The following is a 14,067-nucleotide window of genomic DNA, read 5'->3' as shown; positions in this document are numbered from 1 at the left end:
TTCACTATGTGGGAAAATAAGTGTAAATATGAACCTTTAACATTGGCATCTATGCATTGTCTTCAGGATTCTGACCCCTCCCCCTCCCCTCTATTAACTCCATGTTCTTTTCAAAGATCTGTCAGGTCAGAACAAGTTCAGCAGGTCTGTTGAACCAGGATGAACTACACCCAGTATTTGCATAACTCGCGCTGCACCACAGGAATCTCAAAGTGTTATATCAGAATTGGAAAAATACACATGACAAATCAATGCATTGTTTCCTAATGTTTCACATCTGTCTTAGGAAAAATCACAGACCTTAAATCTACCTGCCTTTTGAAAATGGAAGCATAAGTGGTTGTTGTAATTCATCTGATAATACTTTAATCTGTTTTCTTGTTCAGCCTTGCCTTTTCAGGAAAATCTTGACAGAGGCCACACACAAGTCTTTGTTCATCCTCAGTGCCAGGCCTTGAATCAAGTTTTGAACTTAAAAAAGGCAACACTGGCATTAAAATAGTTGAGTCTCAAAGAACACAATGTTCTAACTGACTTTGTAATCACAGATCATAATGCTTTGGCTTATAATTTATTTTCTTTAAGAGTTTACATTTCATGGGTATGTTTAAGCCAAATGTGCATGTAGATTTTAGATAAAATAATATCAAGGTGAGAAAAATGGCTTTTATGATTATTTACTGAAACCTATAGGCCTATATTAGCATTCATGAATGTAAAAGGAAAATGATGAGCAATCATTTTTGAGTTGATGTTATTTTCAAAGTACAAGCAGTGCATGTTGAAGCAGTACCTTAGACATGGATAAAATAAATAAAAGAAGCCTGTTTTACGTGTTTTAATAATAAACAGTTTGAAGATAGCTTTGCCTTGCAAAGGTGCACTACATACTGTACATAGGACAGACACATTGATCACAATTGATCAGATTACTTAATATCGATTGTGTGTGCAATATATTCCCTGAGATAAGCAAACAATTTTTAACATTAAGTGTGAATATTAACATTTCAATTCAATATAATCATATTTCTCTAATGCAAATGTAAGCAATACAATGGAGCATGAAAGCATAATTTCAAGACAAAACACAAATCATACCAATAGGAGGTGTAAGACTGGAGAAAAAAAAACACTTGAAAGTGAGAGGACAGACTCACAGGCAGAAGGTGTGGCTTTAAACATTAGTGAAGCTGTAAATGTTCCCACAATGTGTTGCAAATAATTGGCGTTTCAGCTACTATTGTATGTTAAAGTCGTCACATAAATCCCCTTTCACATCATACAATGTTAATACAACTATAATTGTTGTTAACATCTATTTTCACAGTTGTGTCCAAGGAAGAGGAATGGTTGATATTCACAGGTGCCCACTGCTCCTGCACACACATGTAAAGAACCAAGACCAGATCTAGAATAAACTAAACTTTCAATATTTTTTAACATGGTTTACAAATGGCACGGATATTACAGGTAAAAGCACCCAGTTAAGGCCATTACTTTCTGGAGCTAATGGTTGACTATCTTGGGGTCAGCACAGTGCTCACCCCAAGATAGTCAACCAGCACTCACTGCCTGTAAGTCATACGTGGTCATGCTGATGCTGATGATGATGATGATGATGATGCTGCTGCTGATGATGCTCGTGATTGCACTGCTTGTTGTGTTCAGGATCCAGTTCCAGTATTTTCAGCATCTCCTGCACGGCGGCCTGCAGAGCTCGCCCCAGATCCTGGCTGCTGTAGGGTTTCCCAAGAGGAGGCACATGGATGAAGGCAGAGTGGCCGTGCCCCAGGTACAGAGAGGTGTAGTAGGTGTAGTCACACAGATACCTGCCATACACCAAAACAAAAGGTTGTCTGTATTATCACATGTCAACATGACCAAACAGATAAAGATACTAATGGAAAACTAAGCTTTTAAGACTTTCAAGATGAGTCATGAAACACTCCTAATTATCATGCATATTTGCAATTATCCAGCTGAGAAAAAGAAAGGATATTTCGACTATGAAGAGATGAAGATTCAGAGATTTTTTTAACTCAAACCAAAATCCACAAAGCAGAAGCCAAAACACTTATAGTATATGCAGTTTTAAAATAAACAATAAAAATATTTTGTCCATTTCAGACCAAACTCTTAAGTTTGTGGCCTTCATTCAGGCATGAAAATGGAAGCTTTGCAATGCTAAGTTGGTTTATTGAGGGTAATCCTGTTATCTTTCAAATTATAATAATTTATTTGCCTGTAACAATGGCAACAACTGATAAATAACATGAATATTGTCACAGTATTGCATCATGGAATGGACAATAAAGTTTTCTTATCTTATTAGCACACTATCTATTTTCATTTGAATCATTGTATTCATTATTCCATTATGACTAACACCTGTCCAGGAGAGTATGTGAGTGTGTAAATGTTCCTACGTGTGTAAACTATAAAACAAACCTTCCAGCATCTTTGGACACAGAAAGAGTGACCCCAAGGTCAGAGCCATTGACTGTTTTGCAGACTGTTTCCATGTCCAGGACCGATTGTATGCAGTCGGGGCCGCTGTCCATGCAGCACTGGGAGGCCGGGCAGAAGCTGCAGTTGTCCAGACGTTTGTAACCTTTGTTGTGGCCGCACTGCTCCAGAGTCACAGTGGTGGCTAACCCAGAAACACCCACATGGACAACCAGCTGCTCACAGGACCAAACACAGAGGAGGGTTGTTTTGGATTAAGACAACATTTCATATGTAATATGGTGGAAAAATGTGTTTGTCATGTACAATATTGTGTGTTTTCTATACCTGTGGCTGGGGCTCTTTCCACAGGGAAGGCAGTAGGTCTTGAACAGCCTGGTATTCAACAGGAACCTCACACACATGGAGGTCTACTGCTTCACCAAGACCTAACTTCTCCAGTTCCTGTCACCACAGGGAAAAAGTGTATACTGTATGTTAAACTCAAATGCAGTATTAAGGGCTTTGCAGGCAAACAGTGAGTTGAGGGAAAACCCACCAAAAATGTACATCTGTCTTTAAATGATTATTCAGGAGCTTAAATACACCTTTGTTGAAATGGATAACTGGATTACTAATTACCTGTACTGCCACCCAGCTGGAGTTCACTGCATGCCCACCAAAAGGCTCAAAACCTACAGAGAAAAAATATTTTAAAATAAAACAATCTTCACTGCAGTAATGAGACATGTGCAGAAAATAAAATAAAAACGCAATGATGGCAATCTGTCATGTAGTGATAAGGGCACATTTTTAAAACATTTCAAAGTCCAACAGTTGCCAGTTAAACATTAATTGTATTCATAGTACAGTAAAAGGTTGGGAGACAGACCGTTGAGCGGCCCGACCAAGCAAGGAGGCAGAGTTCAAATAGAACCCGGTGTGGACATTTATTCAAATCATGGGCACATGATTCACAGCCTCAATTGCTGTCCACCTGAACACAGTCAGCAGCCAGAAGGATCACGATCACACACACACACACACAGACACACAGAAAACAGAGCCGAAATACACACACACACTAATCAGGCCAATAAGACACAGGTGGGGGGGAGACGACACAGGACACCAGGTGACCACAATCACCAGTAACAGACAAGACGGGAGGGGGAAAACTTGTACAATTAATGCAACTTAACGTCATGACATATACACGCTCAAACATATTATTTGCACACAATGATTAATCTCAACCGCTGTCAATCTTACACAATCAAACACTTTCGGCGCTCTCGCTATAACTCCCCTCTCTTTTCAGGTGGAGCCGAGGACCGTCCAGCATCTGCCAGACGACATTCCAATTAATACGGTTTAATCATTTAATAAATAGGCTACTACATTAATAAATAGTATAATTTATATAAAAATTTGCAAATATGCAATGCCAAACTGTACTGTGCAAATCACGTTAATAAAGTGCAAACTGTTCACTAAAGTGCTCAGTGACATATTACTGTGCAAAAGAAAGTTGTTTCATAAAGTGCAAACCCATATGTGCAATATTACAAGGTCCGAAGCCGTCAGTCCACAGGGACGCAGTTACCTTCGTCACAAAGGTGCAGGATCATTTCTGTCTCGCAGATGGTAGTGTAAAAAATATCATTCCTTCACCTAATTCATATCTTTGTTTCCTAATGTAAACCAATAGACACAACCCTTCTCTCATCACAGCAGCAATACTCACTGCAATGTCATAACATATTTATCATATAAACAGATCCATTAAAGTGCAGCTCAGACGCAAGGAGACAATTCAATGAGCTGTAACAGCACTAGGCAATAAAGAATTCTCTAAGACACCTTAGTCTCTCTGGACACTGACCAGTTAAAGCCTCTCACCTGTTACTATTACTTTCTTCTTATTGGCCATTATCCTTGGTTGTTAGGACAGGAGCTGTCATAGATTGATAATGAGAGATCAAATATCCCAAACAAGAATCCCAGGATTGTGGATTGTCAACGCTTGCTGCCGTCTTCTTCTGACTCAGAGGTGAAAGGAAGTCACAAACCAGATCTGGATGGATTATACTGCCACCTGCTGTATGGGCATACAATCTTCAACAGCAGCCTATAATGCATTTGACTAAAAGGCCAAAAACAAAAACAAAAAAAACAGGACTCATTATCTTTGTTTTGTTTTTCATGCTCGTGAAAGTGTTGGAAAGGGGGACAGGAGATGATGAAAACTGATACTTTTACTCCAACTGTTTTTAATGCAATAGAATGTAATTCAAGCCATGTGTGTGTGCTAAAATGAAAAGCAAGCATCTGCATTGCATTCAAAGATTAAAGGTTAGCGTCTGTTTAAGAGAATGAAAAACAACCTCCCCTCCATCAATAAGAGCTGTTGAGACAACCCATGAATGAACATTTGACCCCGACCAGCTGCTCATGAAGCGACATGCTCAGAGGTTTTACTGGGCAGCTCCCAGGTGTGAATGTGTGCAGTGTAACAGCGTCAGAGTGACACAGGGCGTTTCTGAACGTGCCTGCCCGAGGGATTAAAAGTCAAAGGACACTTCTCTGGCTGAGGGAGGGGAAATTGTATCTTACACAACCCCTGACACACTCCATTACCTGGGTTTAGAGGACAAACCCTCTTCCCAGTTTGTTGTCATGAAGGCAGAGTTAATCTAATATCGCCTAACAGCATTTCTTTTCATTCTCTGTGCCGTCCACACCCTTGGGTTGCGAAATGAGTCACACATTCTGGACACTGCACCCTGTGTGGCTCCACACTGGCACAGAGAATAAAATATGCTTTTCATAGAGTGGAGATTTTTATTTTTGCATTGAATGTTTCAAACTAATTTCTCTCATTCATTAAGGTTTACAGAACAACACTGATGTCACACACACACACACACACACACACACACACACACACACACACACACACACACACACACACACACACACACACACACACACTCCTCTGAACACCTACACAACGTGCACTGCAGTCGCTAACACCCCCTCTTCTCCCTCAACCCATTCACCTTCCTCTCTGTCTCGCCTGCGTCACGGCGATGTCAGTGTTGCCATGGAAACTGATGATGCCCTCTCTGCATGGTGGTGCTGATGCAGACAGTCTGCTGACGTCCTCGCTGTGAATGGGCGGAACAACAACATTTTGCTGAGGAAGTCAATGCCTTATATAATGTGGACTGGATGTAAACACTTGATATTCTATTCTGCCTTTTTATAGTCCATAATGATCTATTGTATTCTGCTTTATTATTTTCTACTCTATAATCTTTTATTCTATTCTGTTGTATTATTTTCTGTCCTAATGTTTTATTCTAATCTATTTACAATGCTATATTCTCTAATGTTTTATTCTATTCTATTATTTCTACTTGAATCTTTATTGTATTCTAATCGTCAATACAATCCTATTATTTTCTGTTCTTTTCTATGTTTATTCTATTCTATTTATATATTTTGTATTCTACAATGCTCCAATATATTGTGTTCTGCAATATTGTGTTCTCTTTTATTTTGTTACTGTATGTTTAATCTGTTCTGTAATAATGTATTTCTTTATTTTAATAATTAGAATGATTTTAAAAATTAATTTACATGTGGTGATGCCTGAGGTTTCACAGCTTTGTGTTGCGTTGTTATGATTAGTTCAATTTGTTTAGGAGGAAATCGATTGAAAAAGGGATAAATAAAGAGACTGAATTCAGCAACAGCCATTAAACCTTCAACCTTTTCAAATTTAAAATCACAGAAAGCACATGGTTTCCTCATTCTACTGTCACGGTTTCCTTCCCTTTTTCTACACAGCTTCCCCAGAAACACTTTCAGAGCACTTATAGAGACACACATTTCACTCTGTTGGTCGTGTGTGGGGGCTGCATCTGACCATTGATCTCACAGAGTTGGAACAAGAGGAGTTGACATGGTTTGTGTAGGAATCTGATGATTTTGTAATAAAACATGAAATCAGTTTGAACTTGAACACATACTTTAAGATTAAATAAATCCTAGAGACTAGTTTGTGGAAGAGTACAAGACTACACTTGAAGCTGACTTTTATTCCACTCTTTAAGTCTTTTAAAGTGAGTTACCCAGCCTTAGTTTAAGTTATATTTTTCTGTAAGTCCTGTTCCTCTGTTCTTTCCTTGGCCCTCGCCTCTTACACCTTCCCCGCCCAGTCTCTGCTCTCTTTTGGCGACCCTGAGCTTTTTTATGCTATGACATCAAACCACAATGCATTGCACTGTTTGTAGTTTACCCAGAGTCTCCATGGCAATAAAGACAGGCTCTGCCCCTTATTCAAATTAAACCGGAAACCAACGTCATTTTGGGCCAATCTGCGCGCTCTGGAGTGACATAATGGAATTTTTAGGGCTAGAAAGCGAGCGAAGTCTGGCGCTGCGCATAGCATTCGTGCCACCGGGAAAAGACAATATCACCCGCGCGCTGTATAGAGACACACAGGCACGAGAGCTCAAGGAGTCTACTGATAGAAGAGACTGATACAAGTGGATAAGGAAACAGGATCGCACGACAATAAGGATCAGCTGATTTCCTCATATTTGGATATTATTGCTGAACAATCGTTAATGCGTATCGCTCAGCACTCCCTCGTGTGAGGGTGTAGAATGGAAACAACCTTCTACCCAGGCTCCGTGAACACTCCGAGGGTCCCCAGCATCTATTCCCACAGCACGATGATGAAGAAGGACATTAATCTAAACCTGGACGACCACAAATCCAACCCTCTCCGGGACACTGACGGACTCCTTAACTCTCCAGACTTAGGACTGTTGAAACTAACCACCCCGGACCTGGAGCGCCTTATCATCCAGTCCAACGGTCTGGTCACCACCGCCAACCCGTCCTCCCAGTTCCTCTACCCGAAGTCGGCCAGTGACGAGCAGGAGTTCGCGGAGGGTTTCGTGAAGGCGCTGGAGGATCTCCACAAGCAGAACCAGCTGAGCGAGGCTGGCTGCGTGGACAGACTGGAGCTCCTCGGAGTCGCCAACTCAATGGGGAGCGGGCTTCAGACTTCAGACCTCCCTGTTTACACTACTTTGAACGGCTATGCTTCCAGTCCGCTCGGAACCACCATCAACTACTCTACGGACACCATCCCCTTCCCGCCGCCCCCGTCTCATCTGGCCAGCGTGCAGCAGCAGCAGGCCGCGGCTGTGCTGTCCCGACTCCAGTCCGCCGGGCTGGTGAAGGACGAGCCGCAGACTGTGCCAGATATGCAGAGCTTCGGGGACAGCCCCCCTCTGTCTCCCATCGACATGGACAACCAGGAGCGCATCAAGGCGGAGAGGAAAAAGCTAAGGAACAGGGTAGCCGCCTCCAAGTGCCGCAAGAGAAAACTGGAGAGGATTTCTCGGCTGGAGGACAAGGTCAAGAACCTGAAAACGCAAAACACCGAGCTGGCATCCACAGCCGGCGTCCTCAGGGATCAAGTGGCTCAGCTGAAGCAGAAGGTGATGAACCATGTCAGCAGTGGGTGCCAGCTTTTACCAAACCAGGTCCAAGCTTACTAAAGCCTCTGTTTATGCAGCTCTAAATATGCTCTGAGGAAGAATACAGGCATGAATTATGAGGAACATTTGCCTTTTGTAACACAGAATACTTATCAGAGACTTGATATGAGGCCATTGTAAATGCACCCTCCAGATAAAGCCTGTTACTGAGAATCAAAACAGGCATTTGCACTGCACAGTGAATGAACTGGCCTTGATGGGAGCTGAAAGTCTACTGGAATAATGACCAGCAGCAGGTGTGGGCTGCAGCCTGAAATATGGCAGTGTTTTACTGCTAACAGACTTATTTTGTTGCCCTAATGTTTTTTGGGAAGCCATGTAGCAAAGTGCTGGACTGGTGCAGGATAGGGTTTATCTTTGTTTAAGCTGGACAATCTCTACTAGAGTGCAACCAAACACCAGGGTGTCACCAAGTGCTGGCACCCACCGTGTAATATAATGCCTTACTTGTTTACAAGCACTTAGCAATGACAAATATATATATTTTATTTACTGAAACGTTTCTTATTTTACATATGGTCTTACTTTGTTTATTATTTTTTTGCAAAAAGGAACACTGCATGTCTTGTTGCTCTTGTGTACAGTACCCATTGTATTTTCTATTTTGGTGGCTTCTTTGTAGTTCTTCAGGCGCCAAAACGTCCATGAATGTATGTGTACGTGCTGAGAAACCCTATATATATATACACATGTGTAAAGGACATTCAAGTCTCTACCTGACATTTATTAAATTCACTACATTACTAAAACGTATGTGTTTGGTTTCTTAATAAGACAGGAGGATTTGCCTGCTTTATAAAGCTGGAAGGAGCATTTGAAAGACTAAAATATAAATTCTTACCTTTAACATGAGTCTTCTCTCATTCAGTTGTGCAGTAGAGAAGCTGAACCAAACCATAGATGGTCAAACAACTCTGAGGGTAGAAAATAAAACATTAATGCAGTATTATTATGCCCTCTGCTGGGCACAATTATTCTAAACCATTTCTGAAACATCACATGTGCACTTCTTGTAAATCCCTCCCTTTTGGGAATTAAAGTAGAACCGACACAACTCCAGCTTTTATAATTGGTTTATTGATTTCCTCATTTTAGCAAATCTGGCTTTACAGAATTACAGCACAAATTCACACAACTAATACCCGACAGAAAGAACATTTCTATTTACAAGATGGCAGAGAGGGAGGATGAAGAGGAGAGTTGAACATGATCCATGTTTTTTTTTCTAAGTCACCAGAAAGTTTACAGCTGTAGCAAAACACGATAAATAAAAGTAACAAAAAAATCAACAAACAATTAAAAAGTGAACAATGCAGTAAGAATCACTGTTTTAACGAAGTGTTCAGAGTATTCAGTTAGCTACAAACATTTTACCTTGTTGAAGCTACTGCACATTGTCTAACAAGCGCTTTGTTTGGCTCCAAATGCCTTGTAGAGATCTCTTTGGAAATAACAGTTACTAAGACCTCCTTCATAAACGGCACATTCGCACACCGACGTACAGTAAGTGCATTATAACCCTTCAGCAGGGTTCATGTTGTTTATATGTGTAGAGAGAAATAACTGCTATTGATCTGTGAGAAGAACAGTCCCCTTTTACACTTCCAAGTCTTAAAAATAACATAACTGATATCAAAAGAAAAACAAACTTCCCTACAAAGCTGTGCGGACATGATAACAGTTTCTCACTGGAATGTTTTAAACTTCCCCTTGAGGAATCATCTTAAGCTTAATATTCACTGTAAACACAAATACATTTTCCCTTCAAAGTTTAGTCTAAGCAAGTGAATACTGTTGAACATCACTTTAAAAAGCAGAGTGCAGATTGCACTGCATCATCTAGGAAGAAGATTATCTTTAAAGCAAATTTAAAGTTATAAATAATACAAAATAAATATGTTTTATTTTTGAAATAACTTACAGGTGTTTTTGCATGCCTTGCATGACTTACTGTTTCTGTACTGTATACACAAGCAGACACATCCCTAACCTTAAAAGGGAAATAAAGCTCATAATCTGACATTTACCATGCCTAAAAACATCATGTTCCCCAAAACGAAAGATACAAATATGATCCACCGTAACACAAGAGACAATCTGCGTTGATGTAGAGGTCTGCACTGAATCATATGCCTTTCTAGTGAGCACAATGTATGCAGTGGATGAAAGTGAATACATGAGAAGGGGGCGTGGGCTTAACATGTGAAAGCTTTAGCCTCCATTAGCTAACCAACTGTTCAAACTGTAGGATGGCAGCTTTTAAATTCAGACAGCAGCTCAAAGAACCATCCGGTCAACCAGAGTCGGTTCAAAAACATCAACAACATGAATCTCCCACTAAAGCACATGTAGGAATCCAATATCCTCAAACATTATTACTGTATCATTTGTTTTTTTATACATTTATATATATTATGAATGCATTTCAAAATGCACAACTATTGACTTTAAAACATTTATACACTCTTTTAAATTTTGAGAGACATCCTTTACCTTTTAACTTATGTTGTATGTCTTAAATAAAAATAGTACATAAAAAAAAGTTAAAAACAAAAAAAGACCAAGAATCTAAAATCAAGCAGTGTTCAGAGGCTCTGCAGCTCCGGACGCCGACACCAACCAAACAACTGACATCCAGTTTTGCTAAAAAAAGAATTAAAAAAATGTTTGGGATCTGGGAAAGGGGCCAAAAAATGAATTATAGAAACAACTTCACAAGCAAACTGATATGAATGTCTTGCTATTCTCACGTTCATTCCTAAAATAAAAAAAGCAAGACCTGTTTGGACTATAATAACCTGAAAAGACTCAATCACAACACTGGGGAGGACCAGTGACTTCACATGCTCAAAAACACACCCAACCAACTCAGAAATGTAAAAAAAAAAAATCTATCCACAGCAACAAACAAATATATCCAATGGGACTAAGAGTAAAACGAATTCAGCGGATTTATACCCAAGTAGGTTTGAGGCGTTGGAGCCAAGTAGGGCCTGGGATTTGAGGATAATCAGCATTTTATATTGAAACCCAATTGTAGACACATCTTTAAGGAATGATGGAGTCTCAGCTTTCACTGGCCTTTTACATTTCTGTTAAGAGACAGTCTGGTGTATGTTTGTGTAAACGTGTGCCAACAAAACAAGAAGAAAACTTGAGATTGTACCTCCGTTACATTTTCTTCACCCCTGCGACTAAATTAGCACCATCACATAATCCCTGTATTACTAACATACAATAAAAAAGAGATTAGTGACAACGCCAAATCTTTGGGGGGAGCCGCTCATGTGGAAAAAAAGGGGTGGAGAATCTACCTAGTTGTTTGTCTCTATATGGCAGTGTGTAATATGTGTGTGTATGAGAAAGAAAAAGTAAGAGACAAACCCAAAAATGTCTGTGGGCTTTAGGAAAGCAGACAGTGTGTGCGTGTGTGTGTGAGTGTGAGTGTGTGTGTGAGTGTGAGTGTGAGTGTGAGTGTGTGCGTGAGTGTGTGTGAGTGTGAGTGTGAGTGTGAGTGTGAGTGTGAGTGTGAGTGTGAGTGTGAGTGTGTGAGTGTGAGTGTGAGTGTGTGAGTGTGAGTGTGAGTGTGTGAGTGTGAGTGTGAGTGTGTGTGCGTGTGTGTGTTTGAGAGAGTGTGTTTTTGTTTAGCATGCACAGTCCTGAGTGGACCTCTGCGGCTGCTCCCCGAGCTGCGGGCCCTGCTTGTTGCCGGTGACGGACGGGTCGTTGTTGTCCAGACTCTCGGACATCCTCTCGCAGATGATGTCCACCAGCCGCTCGAAGGTCTGCTTCACGTTAATGTTGTCTTTAGCGCTCACTTCAAAGTACTCAAAGCCTGCGGGGCGGGGGGGGGACAGAGAGGGAGAGAGGCCGTGGGTTACGCTTAATGTTCCCAGGTGAAGCTTACCCAGTTGATCCACTTATCTCATGCGAGGACACACCGAGGCTGCGGTGAGACAGGCAGCTCAATCCCTCCCCCTCGTTGTCAGATTGGTGTCAGTATTTATAAATGAAATCTATTCACCTAATTAAAACTCTTTCATCTGTTCATATGCTATGACTCCTGCTGATCACTCCCCACAGCAATATGCTTTTGATGTACATGTTCCAACAGGGAGAGTAGGAAATGAGACCAAAAACAAGCAGCAACCTGACTCTTGCGTCTCCAGAGGTTGCTTTATGAGGTTGACTGATATTTAGATCTCTTATATTTAAAAAGGTTAATAGACAGTTTAGATTCCTGTAAGTAAGGCTCATTGGCAGAGCTATCTTTGATTTAACATGAGTTCAGCCTGAAGTGATCTAACATCACTTCCAAACACAGTGAAATGATGTACCGTGGCTACATAGAATCAAGATGACATAACAGTTTGGCGACTACGGAAAGGGAGAGATATTCACACAGAGATATTAAACTGTTCATTTCCTTAAAAACTACAACTTCTAAGCTGATTAGGATCCCATACATGTCCAGACATATCACAAACATTATGAATTTGATTTATGTTTAGATGCTAAATATACACACCACTGCCTCCTCTTTGTTGGGGTCATGATTATATAAAATGTTAATAAATGGTCCCAGGAGAGGAGAGGAGGGATAGTAGAGGAGCAACAGAGATCAGCTGACTCACCCAGTTGTTCCGACAGCTGTCGGCCCCGCTCTGCCGCCACCACCCGCTCGTCCTCCATATCACACTTGTTCCCCACCAGCAGCACCTGGGCGTTGTCCCAGGAGTACGTCTTGATCTGGGTCGACCTGTCAGCAGAAAGGGGGCGGGGCTCAGCTTCATCATCTCATTTACTATTTAGTTAACTTCGGGGCAGAGCGACATTCTATCTTCTATCCTGATTTAGTCATTTCATTTCTGGATACAGATATGAAACCCAATGTAGCAAGCTTTCAGATTCTTTAATTAAAATATATTCTATATGAAATAACTACATGGGAATTTCTTTTTTTAAATCCTGTCATTACAGTATTTTCCCATTTTAAATATTAAGCATAATAAACAACGTTTTAAGTTAATTTCTAGAGACATACAAAATATATATTTCAAGCTATACACTGACCCTGTTTACATGCATGCACATATACAAGTACACATTCATCAGATTGAGCACAAAAAAGGGAGAGACGAGAAACTGCGACACCGTTGGCAGAAGGAAGAATGGAGAGAAATATGTGGAAATAATATCATAAATAAAATGTTACCTCTCATTTATCATATATGAAGAATTCATTTTCAAACATTGATTAAAGCCAATCTTAAAATGATTTAACAAACGCCTGTTTGAGACTCCTCAGTGCACACAAAAACATAACTGGGAGAAATAAATAAATACGGATATGTTATTTAAAACCACCTCGAATATGTTGTGTTAATGTTATGAAATGTTTTCTCATAAATGATGCGGTAAGCAGGAGGACAGAATTACGTCTACACTGACGCCGTTTTGCATTTCTATAGGTTGTAGATACGAGCATGGTTTTATATATGTTTAATACATGTTTAATCGTGTTTTATGCCGTTTGCCAAGACTTGATAAGTCGCTCGTAAAATACAGGATGTATTGGAAACTAAGAGCACCATATGTGGTAAATTGTACAGCTAATATAAAACAACACATTAGTTGTGTTTCCTTTAACTCTGGATATAGAGTTGCTGCGGGGGGTGAGATGCACAGGCTGCAGTGGAGACGCTGCGCACAGCTGATCGACAGCTGGGACACAAACCGCCAAATACAAAAACATAATTCAGATCCAGCCGTCATGACTCCACTCCGGAGGGATTCCCCGATCATTTCTTAGAGTTTCTCATCAAGGGGGTGTCACCTGACCTGTCCCCGGTACAAACACACTGCCTGAGGAAGGCTATGTGTATTTTTTTTGTCATTAGCCTTTTTCGGACCACATATTTATTTATGTTGGTGGCGATCCGACCTCCATGCTGCTACTCTGGTTCAAACTGCATCCACCAAACAATAGATTTATCTCGACCTCCCCAAAATAACCAAAATCTGACACGGTGTCAGA

At 40.6% G+C, this 14,067-nt stretch overlaps 3 protein-coding genes across 4 annotated transcripts; 1 reads left to right on the top strand and 2 right to left on the bottom strand.

Annotated features, from left to right (window-relative positions):
- Positions 1-824: 824 nt before the first annotated feature.
- Positions 825-4,511, bottom strand: LOC104944847 (pyroglutamyl-peptidase 1). 2 transcript variants are annotated; one of them, XM_010770425.1, is made up of 5 exons: positions 4,351-4,511; positions 3,091-3,143; positions 2,797-2,913; positions 2,452-2,684; positions 825-1,832 (listed from the first exon to the last, which is right to left on the bottom strand). In XM_010770425.1, the coding sequence occupies exons 1-5, from the start codon at positions 4,379-4,381 to the stop codon at positions 1,583-1,585; spliced, it is 684 nt and encodes a 227-aa protein (XP_010768727.1). In that variant the 5' UTR covers positions 4,382-4,511; the 3' UTR covers positions 825-1,582. The 2 variants fall into 2 exon arrangements, with proteins under 2 accessions (XP_010768727.1, XP_010768726.1); XM_010770424.1 differs by lacking the exon at positions 4,351-4,511 and adding an exon at positions 3,757-3,808.
- Positions 4,512-6,883: 2,372 nt separating this feature from the next.
- On the top strand, positions 6,884-8,779 carry LOC104944848 (transcription factor jun-D-like). The gene has a single exon (XM_010770426.1). It carries the CDS (start codon positions 7,125-7,127, stop codon positions 8,028-8,030), a length of 906 nt encoding a protein of 301 aa, XP_010768728.1. The 5' UTR covers positions 6,884-7,124; the 3' UTR covers positions 8,031-8,779.
- Positions 8,780-11,600: 2,821 nt separating this feature from the next.
- LOC104944875 (ras-related protein Rab-3A-like) lies at positions 11,601-13,142 on the bottom strand. The gene is made up of 3 exons (XM_010770462.1): positions 13,135-13,142; positions 12,665-12,789; positions 11,601-11,865 (listed from the first exon to the last, which is right to left on the bottom strand). Exons 1-3 carry the CDS (start codon positions 13,140-13,142, stop codon positions 11,675-11,677), a joined length of 324 nt encoding a protein of 107 aa, XP_010768764.1. The 3' UTR covers positions 11,601-11,674.
- Between the last annotated feature and the right edge of the window lie 925 nt (positions 13,143-14,067).

Source organism: Notothenia coriiceps, unplaced genomic scaffold (genome assembly GCF_000735185.1).
Source record: "Notothenia coriiceps isolate Sejong01 unplaced genomic scaffold, NC01 NC01_scaffold00008957, whole genome shotgun sequence".
Lineage (NCBI taxonomy): Eukaryota > Metazoa > Chordata > Actinopteri > Perciformes > Nototheniidae > Notothenia > Notothenia coriiceps.
Note: the sequence above shows the minus strand (reverse complement) of the source record. Positions and strands in the feature narration are given on the sequence as shown.